The 25,784-nt window shown below is 44.5% G+C and overlaps 1 protein-coding gene across 4 annotated transcripts in view; it reads left to right on the forward strand.

The window, feature by feature from the left end:
- The window catches only part of Kcnn3 (potassium calcium-activated channel subfamily N member 3), a 159,495-nt gene that overhangs the window by 90,892 nt on the left and 42,819 nt on the right, over positions 1-25,784 (forward strand). For all 4 annotated transcript variants that reach the window (XM_047558544.1, XM_047558521.1, XM_047558528.1 and 1 more), the window contains exon 3: positions 10,500-10,918. In XM_047558544.1, coding sequence (XP_047414500.1) covers positions 10,500-10,918 — 419 coding nt within the window. The remainder of the gene's footprint in view (positions 1-10,499; positions 10,919-25,784) is intronic.

Raw genomic sequence — 25,784 nt, forward strand, 5'->3', positions numbered from 1 at the left:
TGTGAGTTTGCAATGAGACTTGCAGGTGCAATATCACTTGGCCTAGCCCATAATCTGACTTTTGGATAATTTTGAAGCATAAGTGTACTGCTATGGACTGATTGTGTACTCCTCAAATTCCTGTGTCAGTGTGCCTGCATCTGGGGACAGGAGCTTTAGGAGGTTATTAAGCTTAAATAAGGTCATAAGGGTTGGGCACTAATCCAATGGTACTGTGGCCTTACAAGAGGAAGGTCTCTGTCGCTCTCACACCAATACCCTACTGTGCTGACACTGATCTCAGGTTTCCAGCTCCAGAATTGTGAGAAAATACATTTCTGTTATTTTAGTCACCCAGTCTTGATATTTTTGTTATGGCAGCCAGAGCAGACTAATACAAACGTATCTTATCTGTGGACAAGTCTTGCTATATCTAGGGCTACAGCAAGAACAAGTAGATAAGGCCTCTATTCCAATAGAGCTCACATTCTAGTGGAGGAAAACAGATAATAAAAAGGTAAGCCATTTAATTTCAGTAAGTGACACCCACTTGGAAGAGAATAAGACAGGGCAGTCTCTCTTCAGACAGTTGTGATGTAGTGTGCATGGCGTTGGTGGGGTGGGCCTGTGATCTCCCGGCCTTTCAATACTATTTCCCCCACCACCTCCAGGGTCCCCACAACCCGGCTCCTCCCCCTTCTTGGCCTCAACTGGTACCGTCCCCCACTTATTTCCCACCTTGGCCTTCTTTCTTCTCTCAGACTCTCCAAGTACCATCCTGCCTTGGGGATTTTCCATGTGCGCCCCCTACCTATAAGGCATACCTTTGCAAGGCTCACCTTTCACTCCATGATCCCGTCTTTAGATAGTTCAGTTTGGGCTACCTATGCAGGACAGCTCTGTCTCCACCCAGGTTTCTTTCATTTTCCTTGCCTTGTCTTATTCTTTTCCCAGTGGGTGTCACTTGCTGAAATGAAGTGGTTTACCTTTTCAGTATCTGTTTTCCTCCACAAGAATGTGAGTTCTATGGGAATAGAGGCCTTACCTACTTGTTCTTTTGGTGTCCCTAGAACTTAGCACAGGACTGTCACATAATCAGAACTCAATTCATACTGAATGGATGAATGATGAATGAATGAACTAATCAGGGTAAAGCTCGTGACTGTGCATCCAGCTGCTCTTGACCTAGAACTCAAGCCCCTTGATTTCCAGCTGTTTTAGTCAGCTTTTCCACTGCTATGACCGAAATACCTGAGGAGAACAATTAAAGGAGAAAAAATTTACTTGGGGAGGCTCATGGTTTCAGAGGGCTTGGTCCATAGATGGCCAACTCCATTCTTTGGGGCCCAAGGTGAGGTAGAACATCATGGTGGAAAGAGTGTGGTGGAAAGCAACTCAGGACGTGATACCAGGAAGTAGAGAGAGAGAGAGAGAGAGAGAGAGAGAGAGAGAGAGAGCGAGCGCACTCTGCTCAGCAAGGACAAAATATAAATTCCAAAGGCACACCCCAATGACCCACCTCCTCCAGTCACACCCTACCTGCCTTTAGTTACCACTCACTTAATCCCCGATTAATTGGGGATTAATTAATTTATTGGGTGAAGACTCTCATTTCACTTCTAAACCTTCTTGCATTATCTCACACATGAGCTTTTGGGGGACACCTCACTTCTAAACCATAACACCAGAATTATGCCTTACCCCCCATTACAACCAGAGGAAAACTGGTCCATCCAATGGTTTTCCAACTAAAGGGCTCTGTGCAGGGGTATTAAGGTCACCACAGAGATCTCTCTGAAGTGGGGGAGGAGGTGAATGAGTTGGCCATTGGATGTTGTTCTCTATCCTTTCAACTGAAAAACTGAGTTTGCTTCCCCTATTGAGCTTATATGAAAATCCTCATTAGAAGAAATGGCTCCACAGCTAGGAAAAGGTAGAAAACTACAAATTGGATCCAACACTTCATGTGACAGATGAGGAATCTGAGGTCCAGAGAGGGAGAGAGACTTGCCACATAAAATGGGCAATAACAGAATGTTCTATCCCCAATGGTGCCACCATAAGAATAGAGGAATTCTTCCTATGTGAGTGAAAAATCTTTGCTTCCCCCAATGACATAACCATACTTTTATTCTCTAAGAACTGGGAATAGGAGAAATGATTTGTGGTCACTTCTACTCTCTGTTAGTCCCAAACAAATTACAGACTCAAAAGTTCCCAAGGGGTCTGGTGCACATGGCAAGAGACCATAGGTAAACTCCGCCAGGGACACTTGGGAGAACCAAAGAGCCACAGTGGGACATTCCACACGGTCCAGTGCCACCTGCCTCAGTAAGTTAAGTTTCGGATGGGGAGGATTTCTACTTAGATCAGAAAAGAACTGGACAGCATGAGCTCACTACCTTGTTGACTTCTTTTAGATTCACGTTTTTTCGACCTTTGCTTTTTCTTTTCTCTTATTTTCTGTTCTGTTCTTTCCTCCCTTTCTTCATCTAGTTCTGTGGAGCATTTGCTTACTAGAAATATTATGTTCAGCATTACTGCAAACCTGAAGTTCATTTCATCACTGGCAATCAGCTCTTGTCCTCAGGGAAACCTAATTAGGTATTATAGGACTTTTGATGTTGTTTCCATGGTAACCCCCATAGTAATGGTATATATGCAGAATATATGCTCCAGGGAGTTTAAATTTATTATCTATATAGCATACATTAATAACATATTTTAAGAAATCTGTTTTTTAATCTGTAATGTTTTTCCTTTTGCTATATATATATATATATATATATATATATATATATATTTTTTTTTTTTTTTTTTTAATGATGGAAAATTTCCCTGAAGTTTTTCTCCCACAGAGAAGTAATAGTTGAGAACACAAAAGCTTTTTCCATTTTCTCTTCTTTAATTTGTAAAAATTCATAGTTATGCAAGAATGGAAGTTTTTCAGGTTGGTCAGAAAATGTCTAAGAAAGGTCTTCTCCAATAGCTGAGAACATTTTATTAAAAGATTTCATTTTAAAAAAGAACATAAGGGTCTAGGGTTGTGGCTCAGTGGTAGAGTACTTGCCTACTACACGTGAGTCACTGGGTTTGATCCTGAGCACCACATAAAAATAAATAAATAAAAAAATAAAATAAAGGTATTATGTCCATCTACAACTAAAAATATTTTTAAAAAAAAGAATATAAAAGTACTCAAGCCTTCCAAAATAGAATGGGCAGGGGGCGAGGGCAGGTACTAGTGAATCCCATGAAACAACACCAAATTTATATGCCTTGAAAACAAAACACAGCAAGTCCAGCTGTGTGACCTCCCCTCTCAGGGACACTTGCCAGGACATGAAGCACAGCTCTGTCATAGACACTGGAGGCTGCATAGTGTCCTTGTCTCCTGGTACATGTTACCAAAGTCCTAGGCCAGAGGCCCAACTCTGGGGGTCCCAACAAACCAAAACTGTCCTTTCATCCTAAAAACCAAACAGAAAAGGTAATATGAAAAGCAGGAAAAGAAATCAATATGGCCATTTTGGAAGGGCAAAGTGGTCCAGCATCTCAGCCCTGTCTTCAGAGTGCTCCCAGGATTGGTAGATGGGGCTGAGATATGCATAATTAGGCAGTCTTGGTCAGAGTGTGGTCTGGGGGACCATTCTCTCAGTTCTGGTTCTTCAAGGTGAAGTCTTTATCATCATGGGAGGGGTCAATTTCTACTTGTTGCTCAGGACATTTATCAAACCTGTGATCCTGGAAGGGGGCAATTTAATTTCCATGAAGCTGTTGCCCCTCCTCAGGGGGCAGTCTGGTTGTGAGGTAATGTGCCTGCCCCTACTTTTCTGGAAAGTTTAGAACAACAACTGAAGACTTCTAGGCGCCCACTGCAGAGCTCTAACACAGGAGCATGCAAACCTTGCCTCAGTCTTGAAAGGGGAGGACATGGGTTAGGTAAGTCTGGGGTTAATAAACCTTGTAGTACCAGTTTTTAGATGAACACTCCTTAACTGATGAACCTGTGTGCAGAGCTGAGCAGGTCGCAGAGTTTAAGATCATTGAGGAGACAGATACAAAGTGAAGGTAGAGATGATAGGTTTTATCCTGCTTCGAGTTACCCTAAGGGCATCTGCAGGCCTAAATGAAGAGTCTCTGCTTTTAGCAAAAGCAAAGCAGCTTCTCTAAGTCCCTGTTATATCAGGACAACCTGTCCCAGAACCTACAGCTACTATGTAGTGAACTCCCGAGATTCCAGTTGAACTGGCCTGTCTTGAGGTGACCAGATTTTCCTTCAGAGCTGGCCTCTGTGGCAAGCTAGCGAGTGGCATGAATGCTCTGTGAGAAGCTCTGAAGAGGAAACAAACAGCTTGTCTCAGCAAGAGGTGCTGACGGAAGGGCTCAGGCCAGCCTGATATAAAAAGCCTGCTAGTTCAGGTGCAGTGGTGCATGCTTGTAATCCCAGCAGCTCAGGAGGCTGAGGCAGGAGGATCACAAGTTCAAAGCCAGCTTCAGCAACTTAGCTTAGGCCCTAAGCAACTCAGTGAGACCCTGTCTCTAAATAAAATATAAAAAAGGGCTGGGGATATGACTCAGTAGTTTAGTGCTCCTGAGTTCAATCCCCAGTACAAAAAAAAAAACAAAAAAACAAAAAACAAAAAACCCAAACTGCTAGGCACCATGTTCCACAGCCAAAACTAATCCCTAAGTAACTGAAATAATTTTCTTTGATACCCTTATTATCATTCAGAGATGAAATGCCCCCACTGACCTCTTTGCTAGCTTCCAGCTAGTCCATTTACTCCCCAAATTTCCCAACAAGGTTCACTGTCCCCACTCCCCCATAAATTCAATTTTGCCTTTGTTCCTCAATTCCGTCACCAGCATCTACCAGCAAGCTTCTTCACTTCCAGGAAAACTTTGTATGGAAAATAACTAAACAGTTTGCAGAATAACTTTTTTAATGTTTTGAATTATTCCTTAATCTCTGAAATGGTGTGACTATAGGGTGGGGGTGAAGTGGGGGAAGCTGGAATGGTCCCTGACCAGGATCCCCTTTCTATCCGATTACCCGATCACTGTAGAAAGCCTGGCCAGCTGACGACTACTTGGCTGTGCTAGGAGAATCTAAAAGGGAAATGTCGGGCATGCGAGGCAAATCATCCACTTCTATACACATGCTAAGAGTATGAGTCTGAGTCAGTATTACTGCATAACAAAGCACCCCAAAACTTCATGGGTTAAAACAATAATCATTTAGTTCAGGATTCTTTGGATCAGCAACGTGGGCTGGGCTCGGCTTGGTAGTTGTTCTGCGGATCTCATTTGGGGGAGCTCTGTCACTCAGGTGGTCTAGGATGGCCTCACCTCAATGTCTGGCACCTGATGCTCTCTGCAGGCTGAGGTGACAGGAATAATGAGATCACGTGTCTACAGCAAGCCCCATAGCACTGACATTTTCCAAACCTCTGCTGCATTACATTTACTAATTTCCTGTTGGCCAAGTGAGGCACATGGCCAATTTCAGACTCAAGTGGTTGAGAAATAGACTGTGCCTCTTGCTGGGTGGAGAGGCAAAGTCTCATGTACATAAGCAAGCTAACAATGGGAGGAATCTGGCCATTTTGTAAGCTACATGTCAGGTGTGTCTGCCTCAAGGTGCTGCCAAAACCCTGTCTTTCCCAAGAAGCTTTCCAACATGGGTCCTCATCTGGCTTTCCTGATGCTCAAGAGCCACTTGAGATTGTGAGCTGATTTGTGAGACATGTGTTTGACTCATGTTTATGTCTCCATGGTGTCTTATCCTCGTTGGTTCTTACTGATATAGCAAATTGAGTTGAGTGGAATTGAGTTGGTTCTCTTTTTGCCCTAATTACAAACTCCTTAAAAGCAAGTTTGGAATCACTCTGTTGTGTAAAACCTCCCTGCCAAAGCTCTGGGGATTATACTAACGCATTGAAAATCCTACAAGCTCTCAGAATCCCCAGTAAAGTAGCAGAAGGATTTAGTGTAAGGGGCAAACTCAGGCCAGGTCAGGAGGACACTCATTCTTAGCCTTGGGTCTCTGAGCTTTCTCCTCTCTGGGGATCCCAGGTGCTCCCTATGCTGTGCTACAATCTGTCCACATCACCTTGGTACTTTTCCAAAATTCATCTGAGGTGAACAGTTAAGTTGTTCTAGAACCAGGGATGGGTGACTGAGACCAAACCCTGGGAGAGGACAGTCCTTGAACACTCTCCCTGACCATCTGGTCTAGTGCTACTCAAAATCCTGATTTCTTTTCTTTTTTGGAGGCAGGGACAGACTGGACCCAGGGGTGCTCACCCACTGACCCACACCCCCAGTCCTTTTTACTTTTTATTTTGAGACAGGGTCTCACTAAGTTGCTTAGGGCCTTGCTAAGTTGCTGAAGTTAAGGCAAGGTCAAGGTCACTATCCCTATGATAGAGATGGACTCTGATAAGTCCAGTGACTGGCCTAAGATAGCATGGCTAAAAAAAAAGATAGGTGCAGGAGCTCACCAGCCTCCAAATCCACTACCCCCTCTTGCCTCCACCTGCCTGCCCTAGGAAACTGTAACAAAAGCAGGACACCTGAGAGGCAGGTGAAGACAGGCCCTGGGACATGTACTCTCCCGCCAAGTTGGGCAGAGCCGCTACCCCCTAGCCTTCAATCAGGCATACAATCCCGTTCCCCATCAAGCAATCAAGGAAATCTGTTACTCATTGCTTCAATTCCTGCCCAGAGTGAACCCAGTTACTATAGTAACCGGATGTGATTCTTTATTACAGGGTGGATGGTTTTAATTTTATATTTGAAGAGTTTGGCCAGACAGTCACGTTGCCATGGCTTGGCTGTTGGGCGGCAGTTAGGAGCAGAGGGAACCCCTGGAGTGGCCATTAGGTCTTTCTAATTGATGGGGGAATCCTGTGTCTGGGGAAATCCGGGCTCCCCAGCCCTGGGGAAGAAGGAGGGGCAGCTCCTGCTAGTGCTGCATCTCCGGTTCTGAGATAAAGCTTCCTGTTTAGAGCCCTCCACCCCTCAGCCAGTGGCTCCCATTGTGGATTTTATCTCCCCTTCATGATCTTCACCAGGAATATCTGGGTGGCCCAACTCACACAGGTCTTGCTCCACCCTGTATCCCACCTCCCCACAGGAGATAGAGGGCCTTCAACACATGGTTGTTGAGTGAATGAGTAAGTGATCTTTTGTGGTTTATGAAGCACTTTCACACTGATTATGGCTCTGTAGAGTCCTGGGGCAGGGAGAAAGGAAACAGGCTCAGAAAGGTTACAGACCTGCCATCAAGTGTGGCCTCCCTCCTTCAGCATTTCTACCAGTTGCTCTTGGCTGTCATCAGCCTGCTGAGTTGCCTGGAACAAGTGCCACAGGCAGACAACAAAACCAAGGAGACCCCCTATTGTCCACATTACGGGACTGGATAGGTTTGCCTTGAATTCATTCAGATTTGACAGAGATTCCTTGAGGGATCCTGCTTGTTCCTTAGAGGTCTCAGGTTCAAACAGCACGGGCTCTCTACTGGGTCCCTCTGCTGGATAGAGGGGTGGTGATCTGTGCAGAGGGCAGAGGGTGAGGGGGAAGAAGGGGTACTTGATGACTAACTTCAAACAGAGCAGAAGGCCAGGCATGGTGGTAACACCTGTAATCCCAGCAATTTGGGAGGCTAAGGCAGGAGGATTGCAAGTTCAAAGCCAGCCTCAGCAATTTAGGGAGGCTCTAGGTAACTTAGTGAGACACTGTCTCAAAATAAACAAAATAAAAAGGGCTGGGGATATGACTCAGTGGTTAAGTGCCCCTGGGTTCAATCCCCAGTTACAAAGCAGACAAACAACAACAAAAGCAAGCAAGCAAACAAACAAAGCAGAAGCTTCCTTGGGCCCAGACCCTTGAAGAAGCAATGGGATGGACAGAGTGAAGAACCTCTTGTCCCTGATGCCCCTGGGCAGGGTGAAGGGGAAAGAGAGGGAAGCTTAGCTCAGCCTTTGGCCAATCCATCTATCCCAGCCTCTCTGTGACTCCCTCTGTGAGGAGATTGTATTTCCAGACCAAATAATACTTTTTTCACCAGCTCCTGACCCAATATTAATTTTTAAAAATAATTTTATTGATGCATTATAGTTCTACATAATAGTGGGATTTACTGTGACATGCTCACATATGCAGCTAACATAATTTGGTTAATTTCTTTCTATGCCAGCCTAATTCACTCGGGCCTTGCAGCCCGGGCTGTCCTAGGATTCCCAGGCTGTTCCTTTAGCCAGGAAGTGCCTATATAGTGCATTTTTTTCCTGGGCTCACTGCCCCAGAGCACCAGTTCTCATGAGGCCACAGGACCTTGCCTTCACCGCCTCCTTAGAGGCCAAGGGTAGCAGTCCTGGAGAGCACAGCTCTCGGTGGCCCTGGAGCAGGCAGCGTGTGGGGCTGGAGTCCTGAGTGGGTGTGTGGGTGGATGAGCTGGGACAGGCAACAGCCAGAGCTGCTGGCGTGCTGAGGTTCCAGAACAGAGAGAGAATGAAGTGATGAACAGCGACGGTGCCTCTCAGAAATGGGGTGCACAGTTGCCCTGGAGGCCTCGTACCCAACACATAGTCTCAGCCACATCCTCCAAGAATCAGGCCCTTCGGCATGTCTGAGCTGCACAGGCCCTTCAAGGCTTTTCATTTCAGGGATGTGGAGGGGGAGGCCACAGAGAGGAAGGGTGTGAAGTCCCTTTTGCAGTCATCAAACATGGTAGGGCCCAACACTGGCTTCCTTGAGGACAAAAGCTGGGCCTTTTGCTTGTGTGAATCCCAGCACCATGCACAGCAGGTGCATAGTGAATACTTACTTGCACATGAGTCCTTGTGATGTGTCAGCAAGAATCTCCAACTTTGTGGAAGTTTAGGCCTTGGAAGGGAACTTAGATATACTGAACCCAACTCTCACTTTGTAGAAAGAATAAGACAACCTCCAAAATAATATAGCTAATACCAATAGCTTATAGCTGCACTAGGAATAGTAGGTGCCAGGCAGGATTCTATGCACATTGTACATACTAATTCATTACCGCCTCAGAGTGACCTGTGTGTGTGGCAGATAATACCATCCCCAGATAAGAGAACTGAGGCACAGAGAGGTTCAGTAACTTGCACAAGATCTCAGAGCTAGTTAGTGGTAGGATGAGGCAGACCCGCTCCAAAGTCCACACCGCGAACACTCTACTGCACACACTGAGCACAGCACTGCCAGCAAACACTTGCTGCTCCCTGCTCTGAGCAGGGAGCAGGACTCTGTGCCAGCCCTTGTGAGTTCACTCATGCTGGAAACTTCACTTTTCATCTCTGCATCCTCCTCCAGGGAGTAGCTCAGGGCATGGTGGGATGTGTTTTTAAAACGAAAGAGCTGTTCTTCCTCCTCAGCATGAAGTAGCCAGTTTGGAAGTCTGGCACCTTCAGACTGGAAGGGACCTTGGAGGTACATAGCAGAAACTTACCCAACTGTTTCCTCCGCCCAATACCCTCCCTCAATACAGAACACTTCTGATCCTCCAATTTGTGGGGATCAGAATGCTATCTACCTGAAGTTAGCATTGCATAGCACAGGCTAAGGGACCAGGCTTGCCATACCACCCCCACTTCCGAAGTCCCCCTTGTGGTTCTGATCAATCAGCTCAAAGTCAGAGGCTCCCATGAGCTCCTCCTTAGATTTTATTAATTTGCTAGAGCAGTTTACACAGCTCAGAGAAAACATATCTACTGGTTTATTATAGAGTACATAGCAGAGGATACAGATGAACAGCCAGATGGAAGAGATACATAGGCTACTGCATGTGGGAAAGGCACAGAACTTCCAAGCCTTTCTGGGAGTGCCACTTTCAAGGTACTTCCATGAGTTTGGCAATATGGAGGCCCTCCCAACCCTGTCCTTTGGGTCGTTATGGAGGCTTCATTACACAGGCACAATGGAAGAAATCATTGGCCACTGATGAGTAAATCAACCTCCAGCCCCTCTTCCTTCCCAGGAGGTGGGGGGGGGGGCGCTGGAAAGTGGTTCCTCTGGCATCCAGCTCCCTGTGGAGGCTACCCAGGCACTGAAGCCAGTAGTTATCGCATCTGCATTCAAAAGACACTTAATACTTTGGAAATACCCCCCTTCTTGGTGCCAGTGATCAAGCCCTGGGCCTCAGGAATGCTAAGCAGGAGCTATTACCCTAGCCCTTCTGGGGTTTTAGTCATTGTGTCCTTTTTTTTTTTTTTTTTTTTTTTTTTTTTTTTGTGATGCTGAGATGGACCTCACACTTTAGGAAAGTACTTTACCACTAAACTACATCCCTAGTCGTTTGTATGATTTCTAAAAAATCGTAATATCCCAGGAAATAATTTCCAGAGATGGAAAGTGAGGCCCCTTTGGAGGACCCTGAGGTGGTCAGGATGACCCGGCCCCGCAGCTGCCCCAGCGGCCCCAGCCTTGGGGCCTGAGCACTGCTGTACGCATCCCAGTCCTGGTCACACTAACGGGCTCTCTGCTCTCCCCAGCTCTTCGTGATCGACAATGGCGCGGATGACTGGCGGATAGCCATGACCTACGAGCGCATCCTCTACATCAGCCTGGAGATGTTGGTGTGCGCCATCCACCCCATCCCCGGCGAATACAAATTCTTCTGGACCGCGCGCCTGGCCTTCTCCTACACACCTTCGCGGGCGGAGGCCGACGTGGACATTATCCTGTCCATCCCCATGTTCCTGCGCCTGTACCTGATCGCCCGTGTCATGCTGCTGCACAGCAAGCTCTTCACCGATGCCTCTTCCCGCAGCATCGGGGCCCTCAACAAGATCAACTTTAACACCCGCTTTGTCATGAAGACCCTCATGACCATCTGCCCCGGCACTGTGCTGCTGGTGTTCAGTATCTCCCTGTGGATCATCGCGGCTTGGACCGTTCGCGTCTGCGAAAGGTATTCCGCACTCTCGTTCTCCACATCCATGCTGGGACGAGTAAGGGTGGAGGGGCAGGGAGGCCCAAGACGCATGGTCAGATGGAGGAGACAGGAAGTACCCAAGTACCTCAAGGGAGAAAATGGGAAAGAGGAGGGCGGAGTTGGGGCTCAATGTGCTGGAATATAAACACTGGAACCAAGGGAAGCTGGGGAAAACACACAAATAATATTCCTGATTTTCTATTCCCTTTTTGTAAACCAGTGTATCAAAACCTTCTGGTTACATTGTTAACCCTTACTGTGTCTCACGCTTGGCAATTTTTGTATTGTCTTTATGTTTACTGTAGTAATGAAGCCTGTTAACTTTTGTTTAATCTGAATTTTCTCAAGAGTATTTGCTTAAAACCCTTTTCATTGTCCAGCACGGCTAATGTCTTGCTACCCAAGGTTTGGTCCATAGATCAGCAGTATCAGCATCACTGGTTATTTATTAGAATACAGAATCCTAAGCCTTACCCCAGTGCTACTGAATTAGAGCTAGCTTTGTGACAAGTTCACAGCATGATTTGCACGCACCTTAAATGTTGAGAAGCACTTTACTGATGGGATAGACTCTGGGAAGTATTTTAGGAGGCTGATAGCTGGGCAGTGATTCAGAGAAGTGGCAGATGGGAGAGAAGGGGGATGTGGCCTAACAGAGATCCCAGGCTCTGCGACATCATGCCAGTTCCCCAGAACAGCCACCATCAGGGCTCAAGGTTAGGACTGTTGCTCCCTCCCTTTGCCATTTGTGACTCCTCTCCCTTTCAAGCTGGCTCTGGATAGTCTTTTTAATCTGATTTCACATATGGAGTTCAAACCTAGATTAGAAACCTGGATTCTGCCCCTAGGTAGCTGAGGGACCAAGGGCAAGTTACTTAAACTCTCTGAGCTTCAGTTTCCTTATTTTAAAGTGAGGATAAATTGAAACAGAATAAAGATATGTTCACAGGAGAGAGAGAATGTCATGTCAGAAAGCATCCTCTGTAATTTACATAAATCCTAGTAGTCTTCCTCAATTCATCAATGTTTATAATTTTATTGTCAAATCATCTATGCACTGGGCTCCTAGCAGAGATAAAACAAGACAAAGAAGTCTGGAGATGAGTTAGCCTAAACGTATCTCTTTGAACCACATTTCTCACCTATTTGAGATATTCGGTTTGTAGACTTCTTTCAAATTTTTTGGCCAGCAAGACATGGTCAAATTGAGAGGATATTCTGCTGTAGCAGAACCAGGGTCCTTGAGGGCAGCAGGGTTAGTCTCTGAAAACCAATGAAGTGTCGAGAGAATTTTCTCACATATAGAGCCCAGAGCCACACCATACCCAGACAGTCAGACTCCTGCCCTTGCTTAGTAACTGATACCTCAATATCTGCTCCAAGTCGGATCACACTGTACTTTGTGTAGACGTCCTCCTGCAATGGAGAAACCTTTACCTCTCTGGGCTTCAATTTTCTCATCTGTAAGGTAGATATAATAATACCCACTTTGCAGGACTTATTATTAGAGTCAAACTAGGTAATGTATATGAGCTGTATATTGTAATACAATGGTAGTAAAAATTATTAATAGTAATTGCGTAGGTTCCTGCATAACTCTTGGGAGTTTTGTGCCTGTCTTCTTATAATTAGAACAAACCGATTCCTGCCATACATCGCCTATACCCTTCCTATTTTCCTTTCTAGGTGATGGAAGTCAAGTTTTTTAAAACAGTGATAACTGAATTTGTATAACTCTTTAAGGTATTTGAAGTGTCTTCTGTATCTCCCTTGGCATGTATTTCAGATGAGCAAAGAGGCTGAACATGCAAAAAGTACCTACGAGTGAGTTTCACTATTGAAACTGTCACAATTTTTTTTTTCTACTGGAAAGTAAACATGTTTCAAAGCATGTAGTTTGCAAAATACTTTGTTCCATTTTACTTGATAGTGAATGGAATAGCTTCCAAATTCAGGCTTAGTTAAGCCTGGACCCCCATAACATGCCAGGCCTCTCTCTGCAAACATGACTTACAAGCCCCACCCCAGGACCAAAGCAAAGGCGCAGAGAAGTCAAGAACAAAATCCAGGTGCAGTGGCACAGGCCTGTGATCCCAGCAACTTGGGAGGCCAAGGCAGGAGGATCACAAGTTTGAGGCCAGCCTCGGCAACTTAGTAAGATCCTTTCTCAAAATAAAAAGGGTCAGGAATATAGCTTAGTGGTAGAGCACCCCTAAGTTCATTCTCCAGTACAGGAGGGAAAAAAAAAAAAAAACCCACAAAGAATAAGTCAGAAATTCTAAAGTCTTCCCTTCTTTTGTGGAAATGCCATTTGGCAGAAAGTCTTCTGGTTGGCTGTATACACAGGGTCTATTACAGCACTCTGTAAGCTCCTGCTTACCTTGGGCTACCTCTATGTCAAATGCTTCATATGCCATTTCTGCTTGCCCTCACAACACACCGATGGCAGAAGGACCTTGAGGTCCCCGTTTTAGAGTTCACTATGTAAATTAACTGGCCAAGGCCACAGAGCTAGAAAGTGTGAAGCCTGAATGTGAACTTGATTCTGACTCTGAACTCACGTCTCATCAACCCAGACTGGATCCTACACTTAACAAGGAAACCGTGGCTTAGACTCTCCTACCAATTTTCTTAACGTATGAGTCTCAGGGCCATTGAAACTGTCACTTAAACCCTAGTCTTACTGCCTTGCCTGATGTCTGCACAGTGTCCCTCTGTCTCCAGGGCTGGCTGACTTCATGTGCAATTCAAACACACCTGTGTGTAGTGGATGCTGTGGTGCCTCACCTAGCTGCTCCCTGTAGGACGCAGGTTCACTCCTCACCTGAGTTGTGTTGGTCCTCCTAGAATTGCCCTAGCTGAAGGTTACTGTTTGGCTCAAGGTCAGATCCTTGTCCAGGACTAACAGGTGTCTCTGAGCTTGTCAGGCCAGATCCAGCAGCTGTGCCTTCAGCAGGACAAGTCTGGATCCCCTAAGAGGTTACTTGAGGACTCTGTCACCACTTAGATTCCTCCTGCTCATCCTGCTTCCTTCAGTCCTCTGTGAGCAGTCCCAATAAACTTTCCATCCCCAGATCTCAGCATCTCAAAGGCTTTCCCAGGAACCTGATCTATGGGGAAAATATAAATGAGTAAGTATATATGTTTCCTAATCAGGCAAAGCACTTCTCTTACAAAGACCAACCTATTTCTTTTAGAATCAAGTTGAAATGATCCTTGTCCTTCCCAATGTCAAATAATAAGTAAGACTGGCAGAGACCTTGGGACAGAAGTTATTCCACCAAAGACTGGACAGAAACTGGAAGTGTGGGATGCTTTGAGGAACTGAAGCATCAAACTGGGGTGGGAGGGTGGTATGGATAAGATAACCTTGATCTCTCTTGATCTGATCAGATTATGAATCTGTCACTTTTGACATCAAAGAGGGTGTGTGACTTGCTCAGGGTCACACAGCAGGATGACAGCTTCTAGAAAAACCCATGGCTGCTGATGCCCAGCGCAGGGCTTGTTCACATTCCAGGTGGCTCTCATCAGCCTGGACTTATCTCTAGTTGTGTACACACACTTCTGAAGTTGCTATGGAAATCCCTCTTCAGCAAGACACATTTTTAAAAGACATTTTTCATATCTTAGGTTGGCTTTTATGTGACAATAAAGGTTTTCCCATCTCCTCCTGGCAGGGAGGGAGGGGAGATAGCTTTGCGCAGAACAGCCTCACTGTTGGGAGGGCAGTGCCCGGTTGCCAAGGGGGCAGTGACAACATCAGGCTTGTTTTGCTGGGACCCCAGTGAGGCATTACATCACTGGTTCTGAGGTCTGACAATTGCACACCCGGCATTCTCTGGGATTCTCCTGGCTGCGTGCCCGCCTCCCACAGGCCTCCCAGGGCTGCCGGAGGAACCTCCTCATTAAACATTGTCAAATGCCAAGCAGCCTTTCAAGGGTAGAGACCAACGGAGGCCCCAGGTCCCAGTGCAATGCAGCAGGTCAGGGAAGCCGGCTTTCCCTGCATGCCCTGAACAATGACCTGCCAACTCACATTTGTGTGTTTCTCTCTTTGGAGGAGCACTGATAAAGTGGGCCGAGTCTTGCCTTGTAAATGACCTCCCCAGCCTCTCAAAGGGATCCCTTTGGACTCCTCCCTCTTGAGACTCCAGAATCCACCCACAGGCTTACTCAGTATCTCGGGCCTTTGGGTGGTCAGCAGGTTTGGGGTTGTGATGTTGGGAATTTTCATTTTTTTCCTGCACACTGGCATTTGAACAAGGAATAGAGCTGGAGAAGAACAGCCCATTCTTTGTCTCATGCGAATGGAGCCACCTCTCCCATTATAAGGAAGATAAAGAAGGGGCTTTCTCCCTCCAGCCCTCTCTGCCCCTGCTCAGACATCCAGTTCTGTACCAACCAGCAGTAGAGAGCAGGAACACTGGGGTTCCGCCTGCCCCTGTCCTCCCACAACCTCCTACCACTTCTGGCAGGGGACTTCAACTCCAAGAAAACAGTAAAGAAAGAGTCTGCAGGATGGAGCACGTTGCATGGGGTTGATGGAAACCCCCAAGCTGTGCCTGTAAACTGAGCAGGGTTGAGAAGAGCCTCAGCAAAGCGGGACTGAGGACTGTGGTTCTCATGGGCCCCTTTGGTGAGGATGAACCTCCAATGTGGAGCTCGTGCAAGTATCCATGGGAAGAAATGATCAGAACACTAGTCATATTTATTTTATCTAAAAAAAAATTTAAGCTTGGTTAGTAGAGAGTCGCATGTGTGCCATTTATAATATATGTATAGTGGGGGATGATGCAGGCTCAAAATTTTTTTGCTGGTAGGAGTCCTTGATTTTAAAAGTTTGTAAACCACTGCTTTAGGGCATCAGAGGTCCAATTAGTGGAGATGAGAATGTATTCACTACATTGAATGAAGCCAGCTAGACCCGGGAACCCCGCCCTCTAGCGGGAGAAATGAAAAGTGAATCTCTGATAGGGCAGTGGGACAGGCAAGGGCATCTGCCACCAGTACAAGGTCTGGAGAGGTCACTCCCAGACACGGGGGAGATGACAGGATCCTACATGAAACTTCTGCAGCATTTTAAGGAGGAAAATAATCTTGAAGATGTGGGAGAATGTTTAATTATGATAAACCAAAAGTAACATTAGAAGATTTGGGGGCTTCCCTAACAGTACAAGAAAATTCAATCTCTGTGATGATGAAGAAGAGTGTAGTGATATGAAATGAAAGTGTGTCTAGTTTACATAAGCAAACCTAAGTTGTTTTGGAAAAAAAAAAAGAAAATCCACTTCAGTGGCACTGAGATTTTTTAAAAATGTGGAATGAAGAGGACAGATGTAAAAGTTCTCTCAGAAAGCAAAAGAGATGAAAGAATGAATACAACAGGGTTGGCGGTTATAGCATCCAGGTTAAATACAACAATTAGAGTTATTTCAGCAGGAAAAAAAACCAGAATAATTTGAATAAAAGTATAATCAAAGATATACACAAAGAAAACTTCCAGGATTGGCCCAGGAGAGGGATGGTTAAGAACTGGTAGAAGAAAACAGACAGTTCGAAAAGGTTTCCTGCTTTCCAGTTGGAAGGACACATATCCTAATAAATTCTTTTTCTGGAAAAGTTATTAAATCATAAGGTTGACAGTTCTAAAGGCACACAGGCAGCACAGAACTGACTTTTCCTTAGGAACTCTAAATTCCAAGAATATTATGTATCCTCCACAAGATGTTAAGATGGTGACATACCCTGTCATTGGAGTTAAGCAACAGAAGAGGGGCAAAAGTCATCCTGAGAGTTTTGTGGGCTCAGAAGGAAACATTTTACACGTTAGAGGGGAACTTGAATACTAGGTGACCAAGGGAGGACCACAATGAAGATCTTAATGGACTGATGTGAAAGAGACAGGTAAACAGCACTGAAACCAGGTGAAAATGAAATGAAGACTGTATTTATGCATGGTTGCCAAACCAGATTCTAATGTCAAAGAAAAAGATTCTGGAAAGAGTGGATGTATGAAATAAAAACAATCACTCGATAATAATTAGATGGTTAGAAATCCTCAGATTAAAATTTGGAGAAGAGAGGGCTAGAAAGGATTAGTACAAGCATGCTAAATTCATCGTCTTATGTAGTGGAGGAAAATGTTTTAAATCCCTATCACTCAAATTTAATAATTAGAGAAATACAGTTGGAATCATTGTTTAAACCTAAAGGTAGAATTTTAAAGGTGTAACAAAGAAGATCTCAATAGCCTCAGCCATGTATTATTTCACCAGACCTGTGACACAGCTTTGTGAGGTAACAGGGCTATTCTGTCTCCATTCTACATGTGAGGAAATTGAGACCCAGAGCAGTTACACAATCTACAGCAGGTCACAGAGCCAGGGAGCAGCAAAGCTTTTTCCTATCTCCTGAACATGCCCCTTCCAAACATTTGAACCCAAAAAACTAAGACAGAAAAAAATAAGGAAGCAGAGGGGAAATCAGCCTGGACCACTTAGCAAAATCCAGTCTCAAAATTGCAAAAAATAAAAAGGACTGGAAATGTAGCTTAGTGGGGGAAAAATGTAGCTCCATGGAAGAGCACCCCTGGGTTCAATCCCCAGTATAGAAACAAACAAACAAATAAATAAACAATCAACATAACTGACTTTACTTCCTCAATTAAAAGACAACGTCTTCATGGGTGCGTGGCACACGCCTGTAATCCTAGCAGCTCGAGAGTTTGAGGCAGGAGGATGGAGAGTTCAAAGTCAACCTCAACAATTTACTGAGGTCCTACAGAACTTAGACTCTGTCTCCAAAAAACATAGAAAGGGCTGGGGAATATGTCTTAGTGGTTAAGCATCCCTGGGTTCAATCTCTAATACAACAACAACAACAACAACAGAAAAACAATGTCTCTTACTTAGATGGGATTTAAAAGCAAAATTTATTTTTATGCTATTTACAAAAGAGATATCTAAAACAGGGGCACCCAAAAAAGACAAAGAGCAAAGATTTATTACATAAATGCAAATCACAGGGCAATCAAGTAAAAATTTAAAACCAAGTGTAATTCAAAGCAAAAACCATTAGCGAATTGAAAAGAAACATTTAATAGGGATGAAAGTATTATGTACAATAAAATTGAACTTTTATACAAAAGAATATATGGAAAATCTGAATTACTAAATGTCTTAATTAATTAGAAATCTTGAACTTTGAAGCCTATCCACAAATAATGTCTCTTTTTAAGCATCCATGAAACATTTATAAAAATTAACTTCTTGGCTACACATTTCAAAACATTAGAAAAATTGTTCAAGCCATATTGTCTGATTACACACCATAAACTTTAATTAAAAGGAAACATGGGAGAGATTTTTAAAGCAGTCTCCTCAATTACAATCTCATCAGCAGATCATTCAAAACTATCAGTAAAGACTATTTAGAAAATTACCACAATGACCATCTTATGTACTAAAACTTAGGATGTGACCAAAGTTTTACTCAGATTTTGAAAAAGTTTTTATTTAAAAAAATGAAGAAGGAAAATAAGTTATATTCATTAGAATAACCAAAAGGCACCATTTGACCCAGCTATCCCATCCTTGGCCTATACCCAAAGGACTTAAAATCAGCATACTACACAGATACAGCCACATCAATGTTCATAGCTGCTCAATTCACAATAGCCAGATTGTGGAACCAACCTAGATGTCCTTCAATTGATGAATGGATAAAGAAACTGTGGTATATATATACAATGGAATATTACTCAGCCATAAAGAATGATAAAATTATGGCATTTGCAGCAAATGGATGAAATTGGAGAATATCATGCTAAGTGAGATAAGCCAATCTCAAAAAACCAAAGGATGAATGATCTTACTGATAAGCAGATGATGACACATAATGGGGGGTAGGAGGGGTTAGGGTTAGGGTTAGGGTTAGGGTTAGGTTTAGGGTTAGGGTTAGGGAGGAGGCCAAGAATGGAGGAAGGAAGGACTGTATAGAGCATGGGAGGGGTGGAGGGGAAGGGAAAAAATAACAGAATGAATCAAACAACATTACCCTATGTAAATTTATGATTACACAAATGGTATGCCTTTACTCCATGTACAGAGAAACAACATGTATCCCATTTGTTTACAATAAAAAAAAAAAAAGAATAACCAAAAAACCCCTCAGGAGAGCAGATTAAATTTATAACAAAGACAAAAACAGGAAATAATGAATTCTAAAAACAGAAAGAACATATAGGCTGGGGATGTAGCTCAGAGACAGAGCACTTGCCTAGTACAGGCAAGGCCCTGAGTTTGATCCCAGGACTGAAAAAAAAAAAAAAATCCATTCAGACCAAATGTGTAAATCCAAAATATAGCAGATTTTTAATAAATTTAATCAAATGTGTTGTGTTAGAAAACACAAACAAAATTAGAAATTTTAAAAGGAGAATGCTGCTTCAGAGAATGTTTTAATAAATGAGAATAGCTTAACTCTTTGAAAAGAGGAGAAAATTGAGGACCTTTCTCTAAGTGGATATTAAACTATAATATAAAACTAAGAATAATTTTGTCCCTCTGGCATACTGGAAACTCAGTAATGACAAATTGATGAAATCTAATGGAAGACTCTGAAATAAACCTAGTGTGTAGGAACCCCATATTAGAGAAAGAAAACCAATTAGGAAGTAATAGGTTATTTAATAACTGTTAATAGGGAAATTAGAAGCTTGGATGAAAAATCAGAGTCCCACCTTTCACTAGTCACCAAAATAAATTCCAGGTGGATTAGAGTCGTATGTAAAAGAAGAAATCATGAACAGGATCCAGAAATCAAAGTGAATGTTTAATCAATCCTGGAATGAGAAAGAACCGTTAGGCATAAAATCTCGGAAGAGAAGAAAGATGAAAGAAAAAAAAAAAAAACAACCCACTGTGTTTGATTACATCATACATACAATTTTAGATTTCTGTCCTTCAAGAAAAACTTATTTAAAAAGCAAATGTTACCTAGGAAAACTATTTGCAGCAAATGTGACAAGAGGTAAATAGCATCTAGCAACCTTGGAAGCCAATCAGAATTCAACTCCCCACTTAAAAAAAAAAAAAAAAGGACAACCACAAAAAAATACAAAAGCCAATAAGGTGAAATATACAACATATATTGAGCCCCACTGCAAGAATTAATTTTTCTTTTCTGGAAATGACAAAAATTTAAATAGATACAATTCAGTGCTGGGGAAAATTCTTACTGTTGATAGTTGGAATAGATGGGTGTCTCTCACATTGAGAGCAAGAAGGAAATTATCACCATCTTTCCAGAAAACCAGTTTGTCACAGGAGCCTTTGCAAGGTCATAACTTTAATCCAGTAATTCTTCTTCTAGGAAACTGCTTTAATGAAATAATCAATTTACATCACAATTCTTCACCATGGAGTCTTTACAACAGCAGTGAATCAGAAACTAAGTAAATGTCTAGGATTTAGGTCATTAAATGTTATTCTGCATCCATACAATGTTTTTAAAATCACCCTTTCATCACCTTTTCCATACGGTGGAGCACATACCTGTAATCTCAGTGACTGGGGAGGCTGAGACAGGAGAATAATAAGTTCGAGGCCAGCCTCAGCAAGTTGAGGACAGCCTGTCTCAGAAATAGAAAATAAAAAGGGCTTGGGATGTGGCTCAGTGGTTAAGTGCCCCTGGGTTCAATCCCTGATACAAAAAAGAAAAAAGATGGGGGACTGGGGATGTAGTTCAATGTAGTTCAGTGGTAGAGTACCCTGGGTTCAATCCCTAGTACTCCCACTGAAGAGTCAAACTTTCCAAGACTGTAAAGTGGGGAAACAGTCACAATGTAATATTTGAAAAAGGAGCACACAAAATAGTGTTATATAAAATGTCACCACATGTAAAAATATATAGATATATAATATGCATAGAAATGCTAGGGAAATACCTAAAAATATCAAGTTGTTTTCTCTTTTTTTATGTATGTATACATACATAATTTTTTAAAAAAATGTTTCTACACCCTTGACAAAAGCCCCTTTTCCTTTACCATCAGAATTCACATTTTGTAGGAACAGGGCTTAGAAAGTAAAACTGAACGGTTTAGTTTTCACACTTAATTTTCCCTAAGAGCCCAATCAAAGTTCCTTCCTGAAGGGCTCCTCTTCCCACCTAGCTGTCAGTGGCTTTAGTGGACCAGGCAGTTGGAAGACCCGAGCCAGGTCCTCGTTGCCCCTGACGGTGTCTCACTTAGAGCCCCTCTGACCGCAGGACGTTTACATGAGCACCTAGAGCCATTGACAGGAGACGCGGGGTTCTGAGGTGAGGTGTGACCTGATTGCAGTTTCCTTGTCCCTTCAGGTGTCCTTGGGGACATCTGCGGGGCTCTGGGACCCAGCAGTCCACACTCCTCCGTTCCCCGAGACTTGGCCCCAGTCCCCAGAAGCTGAGCTGGGGGCGAGAACATGCTGTCCTCCCTGACCACCACCGGTCCCCAGTTGGCTCCCGCACCGCCACCAAGGTAGTCGCAAGGCGGCCCAGAGCGCGATGGGGACAGAGGCTTCCTCCTCTAGGGGGCGCGGGGCCTCCCGGCAGCGCGAACCGGTGGAGACCGGTGGGCAGGGAGCCCTGGGAGAAGCAGAACCGCGCTCAAGTGCAGGTTCAACCCCGCCCGGGTGGGCAGCCCCCTGTGACTGCAGAGTTGGGCCATCAATCCAGGGTTGCTTCTTCCTGTCCTAGTGGGACTTGCATTCTGTTTTCATGTGCATGCTTTCCATGTGCCCTCATCCCTGCTCCTTCACCACCCAGTGTCTCTTTCTTTGTTATTTCTGGTTCAACAATTCTTTCTTGTTTCTCATTCCCAGTATGAGTTCTTTGACCCTTAAACATGGAAACAATTTGTGTCTAGTTTCTTCATACTTTTATTGACTTATAAATTAATTATAAATTGCATTATAATTAAGGAATGACAGCTCTTGGGAGAATCAGGAAATGGGGGAAACAGGAAATTTTCCATAAAATCACATTCTGAAGCCCTAGGTTTGCACCATGTGGGTGCAGAGTGAACCCCATATTGCATTGACAAACTGTTTGGTTTTTGTCTGGTGGAGTCAATTCCCAAATGACTTCAGCCTGTATTACAGTAAACCTGGGTTTTCCTCAGCCCTCTTCTGCTGGGAAGTGACCATCTTTTTGCCTCCATGATGTTTGCCTTAGGGAGACCCTCCTGGGGAGGGTCCTCCAACTTCTCTCCCTGAAATGACAGACTTCTGGGTGTGTAGCTAGAAGTTAATTCATTCCTTGCAACGGATGCCTAAGATCACCAGGGCCTGGTGCACAGCCTCTGGTATCAGTTGAAAAGGGTGCACCCCCCAGGAGAAGACAGTGCCAAAAATCCTACAAGGGTGGGAGTCCGTGGAGGGGCAAGATAAGGAAAAGGGAGCGGTTCCTGTAGGCATGTGAGCCACAGCTATTTGTGGGCCAACGTTAGTCAAGACAGGAAATCCATATTCTGTCAACTTTTCCATTTTTTGACTTTTGGGTTGTTTTGTTCGCCCCTCCTGATCCCATTGTGCCCTGAGCTTCTAGTGCAGACACTCCCCAGCAGCAAAGGCTGGCACCTCAGGCCCACAGGCTTGACAGTGTCCCATGAATGACTATCTCTTCGGAACCCCTGCTATCCCCTCCCTTACCTTCAGCTGTAGGCTGTGGCCGGTGCCCTGCATTCCCAGCCATTTCCAGCCTGCTGCTAGGAGAAGTTTCCTCCTTCCATTTAATCCAGGCTCCTGCACCCCTTGAGACTTGGCCCAGTCTCCCAGAGGTTGAGCCAGGAGGGAATATGGGGGAGAACATGCTGTCCTCTTTGAGTACCCCCCAACTCTGCTGTGCCTGGATATCCACTTGCCCTCTCTGTGCACTGCCTAGAAGTTTAGGGGTAACCACAGTTGCCTGGTCTCTTGGTAGTGCTAACCCTAAGGAGCCCACTGTCCCTGACATCCGAGATCTCCCCAGAGGCTTCTACTAGGAATGTTGACACAGGTCCCATGGACTCTGACACCCCTCAAAAGAAGGGACGCAGAGCCTAGTTAGTAAAACTCCTTTTGAAAAATTTAAACATGTTTCAACTGAGCCACAGGGAAGACACCTACCTAGCACATGAGCCCAACTGTATTAGTACATTAGAGGACTCGCCCCATGACGGGTGAGCCTGGATTTAGGACTAAGGAAACAGGCGAGAACCCTGGTTCTTCTGTTTACCTTTGTACATATACTTAACCTGATCAGAGTCATGTGACCCCCTACCAAATACCGTCCAGCACAGGGCTCCCATTACTTTAAAAGACTACTTAATCCATTTGCAGACACCTGTGACTTAGGAATATCTTGCTAATATTGGTTTTGATTTAACTCTGTGTAGTTTCTGTCCTGGGTCCTAACACTGACATCTGTGTCTACACAAAAGAAGTTCCAACAACACAGCCTGGTGGGCTTGGATCTTGCTCGTGCTCTTACTAGCCAATGACCATGACCAGGAAATGGGGTAATTCACCAAGAGCCCTTTGCCTGGGCATAGCAGTTAGCATGATGCAAACACCTAGGCATTTCCTCTACCACTGCAAGCTTCTTCAGTCCTAAATGCAAGTTTTTATCTTCTCTTCTCCATTTGGATCTCTCATGGGACTTGTCAACTGATCAGACTCTACCCTTCTACCAGCCTCCTCCTTGATCATCAGTGTCCTCACACAGTTGGAGGCCCTGGACTTCACCAGATGCCCAAATGTTAGACAATCTCCCATCTTCTCAGCATTATTCTCCCTTTAATGCAGCCTGAGAATTGCCCATAGGAAAGGCAAGGTCTCCAAGACAGGCTGCCCTGGGACTTGGGGAGTGAGACCCAGGGCACATCTCTGTTGAGAGTTGACACTCTCAATAGCTCTATTCTGTAACCCCAAGGCAAAGGTCTCATTTAGCCTGAGCCCTGCAGAAAGCAGCCTGCACTCCTAGCCCATGTGACCACCACTAAACAGGAGTCATGCTTGAGTTAAGGCCAGAAGGGTGATTCAGCCATGTGGGCACCAGGCAGGACACCAAGTGTCAGGAGGCTCCTGTCCTGTTCCCAGTGTTATCGATGGGGTTGGGGACTGGCCTGGGGCCCATTTCTCTCTACCTTTGTTTTCCTGTGATGGTTTATGAGTCTCTTGTGGATCTTTAGGTGGAGATTGCCTGCAACGAGTGTGGAGATCTCTGGACCCCTCCCATCATGATTGTCCCCATCCCCTTTTTTCCTCCCCCAGCTCTGCTTGCTTTAATTGGACATTTCCCTCCTCTGCCACTTCCCTCATCCTGCTTGGCCCCACAGAACGCAGCCAGTCTCACAAAATGCACCCGTACTTCCCATGTCGGAATGGCGAGCCAGTCTCCATAGGAGCCATCATGCTCTGTCATGATTAGCTTGTTCAATAATAATAACAGTACTAATGGTCACCGAGTCCTGCTCCACCAGGCACTGTGTTAGGAATTAAATATATCTTAGCAAATAAAGCACACATGATTTTTCCACTCATGGAGCTTATAATCTGTAAGGGAAGATAGATAATAAACAAGTAAGGAAACAAATACATATGTAATTTCAAATCTATGATGTATATACTGTGATAGGAAAAAGTACAGATTGCAAATTTTTTATTCTTTATTTTTTTTAAAGCAATGGAGTTGGACAGGGATCATACTTAGCCAGGACCTGCTGTTTTAGGGAAGAGCTGAAGGAGAAGAAACAAGCCATTTGTAGACAAAGGGGGTGAGTTTTCCAAGAGGAAGGATCGATGTGCAAATGTCCCACACTGACAAAGAGCTTGGTGCATGGAGTCACTGGAAGGACAGCAGAAAGGCTGAGTGTGCCAGGAACTGAGCTGCAGCAGGGATGGGAGGCCAATGATGGAAAACCCTGGGGACTCTGGGAAACCCTGGAAGGGTTTTAAATAGGAGGATGATACAACCCAGTTCATTCTAAGACTATTGCTTGGTCACCCTTGTGAATAAATTGGAAGTATGCAAGAAAACTACTCAAAGGACAAAGGTGGCATTGTGCCAGGCCAAGCAAGAGAAGAAAGTGACTGAGAAGGGTGATGGTGGCAGTATAGGGTTCTTGATGCATCCTGTTCCAGGCTTGGGTTTTTATATGCATGTTCTCATGTGCTGACATTTTGTGCATCAAGTTCATGATTGAACTTATCATCTTGCACCTAAATTCTCTCTCTGCTTCCCTTTTTGGTCTTTTTTTCTCTGGTCTTCTTTTTATCAGTTAGTATTAGTTTTTTGGCTATAAGAGACAGGGAACCCAAAATAATAATAGCTTAAACAAAACAGAAATCTTTCTCATGCAAAAGAAGACTGGAAAAGGGCTAGTCCAAAGCAGGTAAGGCATCATGGACTCAGGCCACCACCTCTGAACCAGGTAGCTGGTTCTTGACAGACCATGGGTCCTTTCCTTTTCCGGGCCCTATTTTTGTGTTTTGAAGATTGGAGATGCCTGCCCTACCTATTTCCTAGGTGGGTTTTGAAGTTTCAAACCAGAGAAGCCATGACAGGCTGAGGAATCACAAAACACAGAGGCACACTCTCTGCTCGACAGCCCCACAATATGAGCAGGCAGGGTAGGGAAGCCAGAGCTCCCACCTCACAGATAAGGACCTGGTGAGTCCATGAGGCTCAGGGATTTTTCCCTGGCCTCTGGCATTCAGGAAGTAAGGGCCTAGAACCCCAGGATCCTGATGGTCCCTGGCAGGGCTCTGGGGGTATTTGTTAAATTAAAGAGTTGTTATGGTTATGGAGGGAGACTGTG

The sequence above is a fragment of the Sciurus carolinensis genome, chromosome 1, assembly GCF_902686445.1.
Source record: "Sciurus carolinensis chromosome 1, mSciCar1.2, whole genome shotgun sequence".
NCBI classification, from domain to species: domain Eukaryota; kingdom Metazoa; phylum Chordata; class Mammalia; order Rodentia; family Sciuridae; genus Sciurus; species Sciurus carolinensis.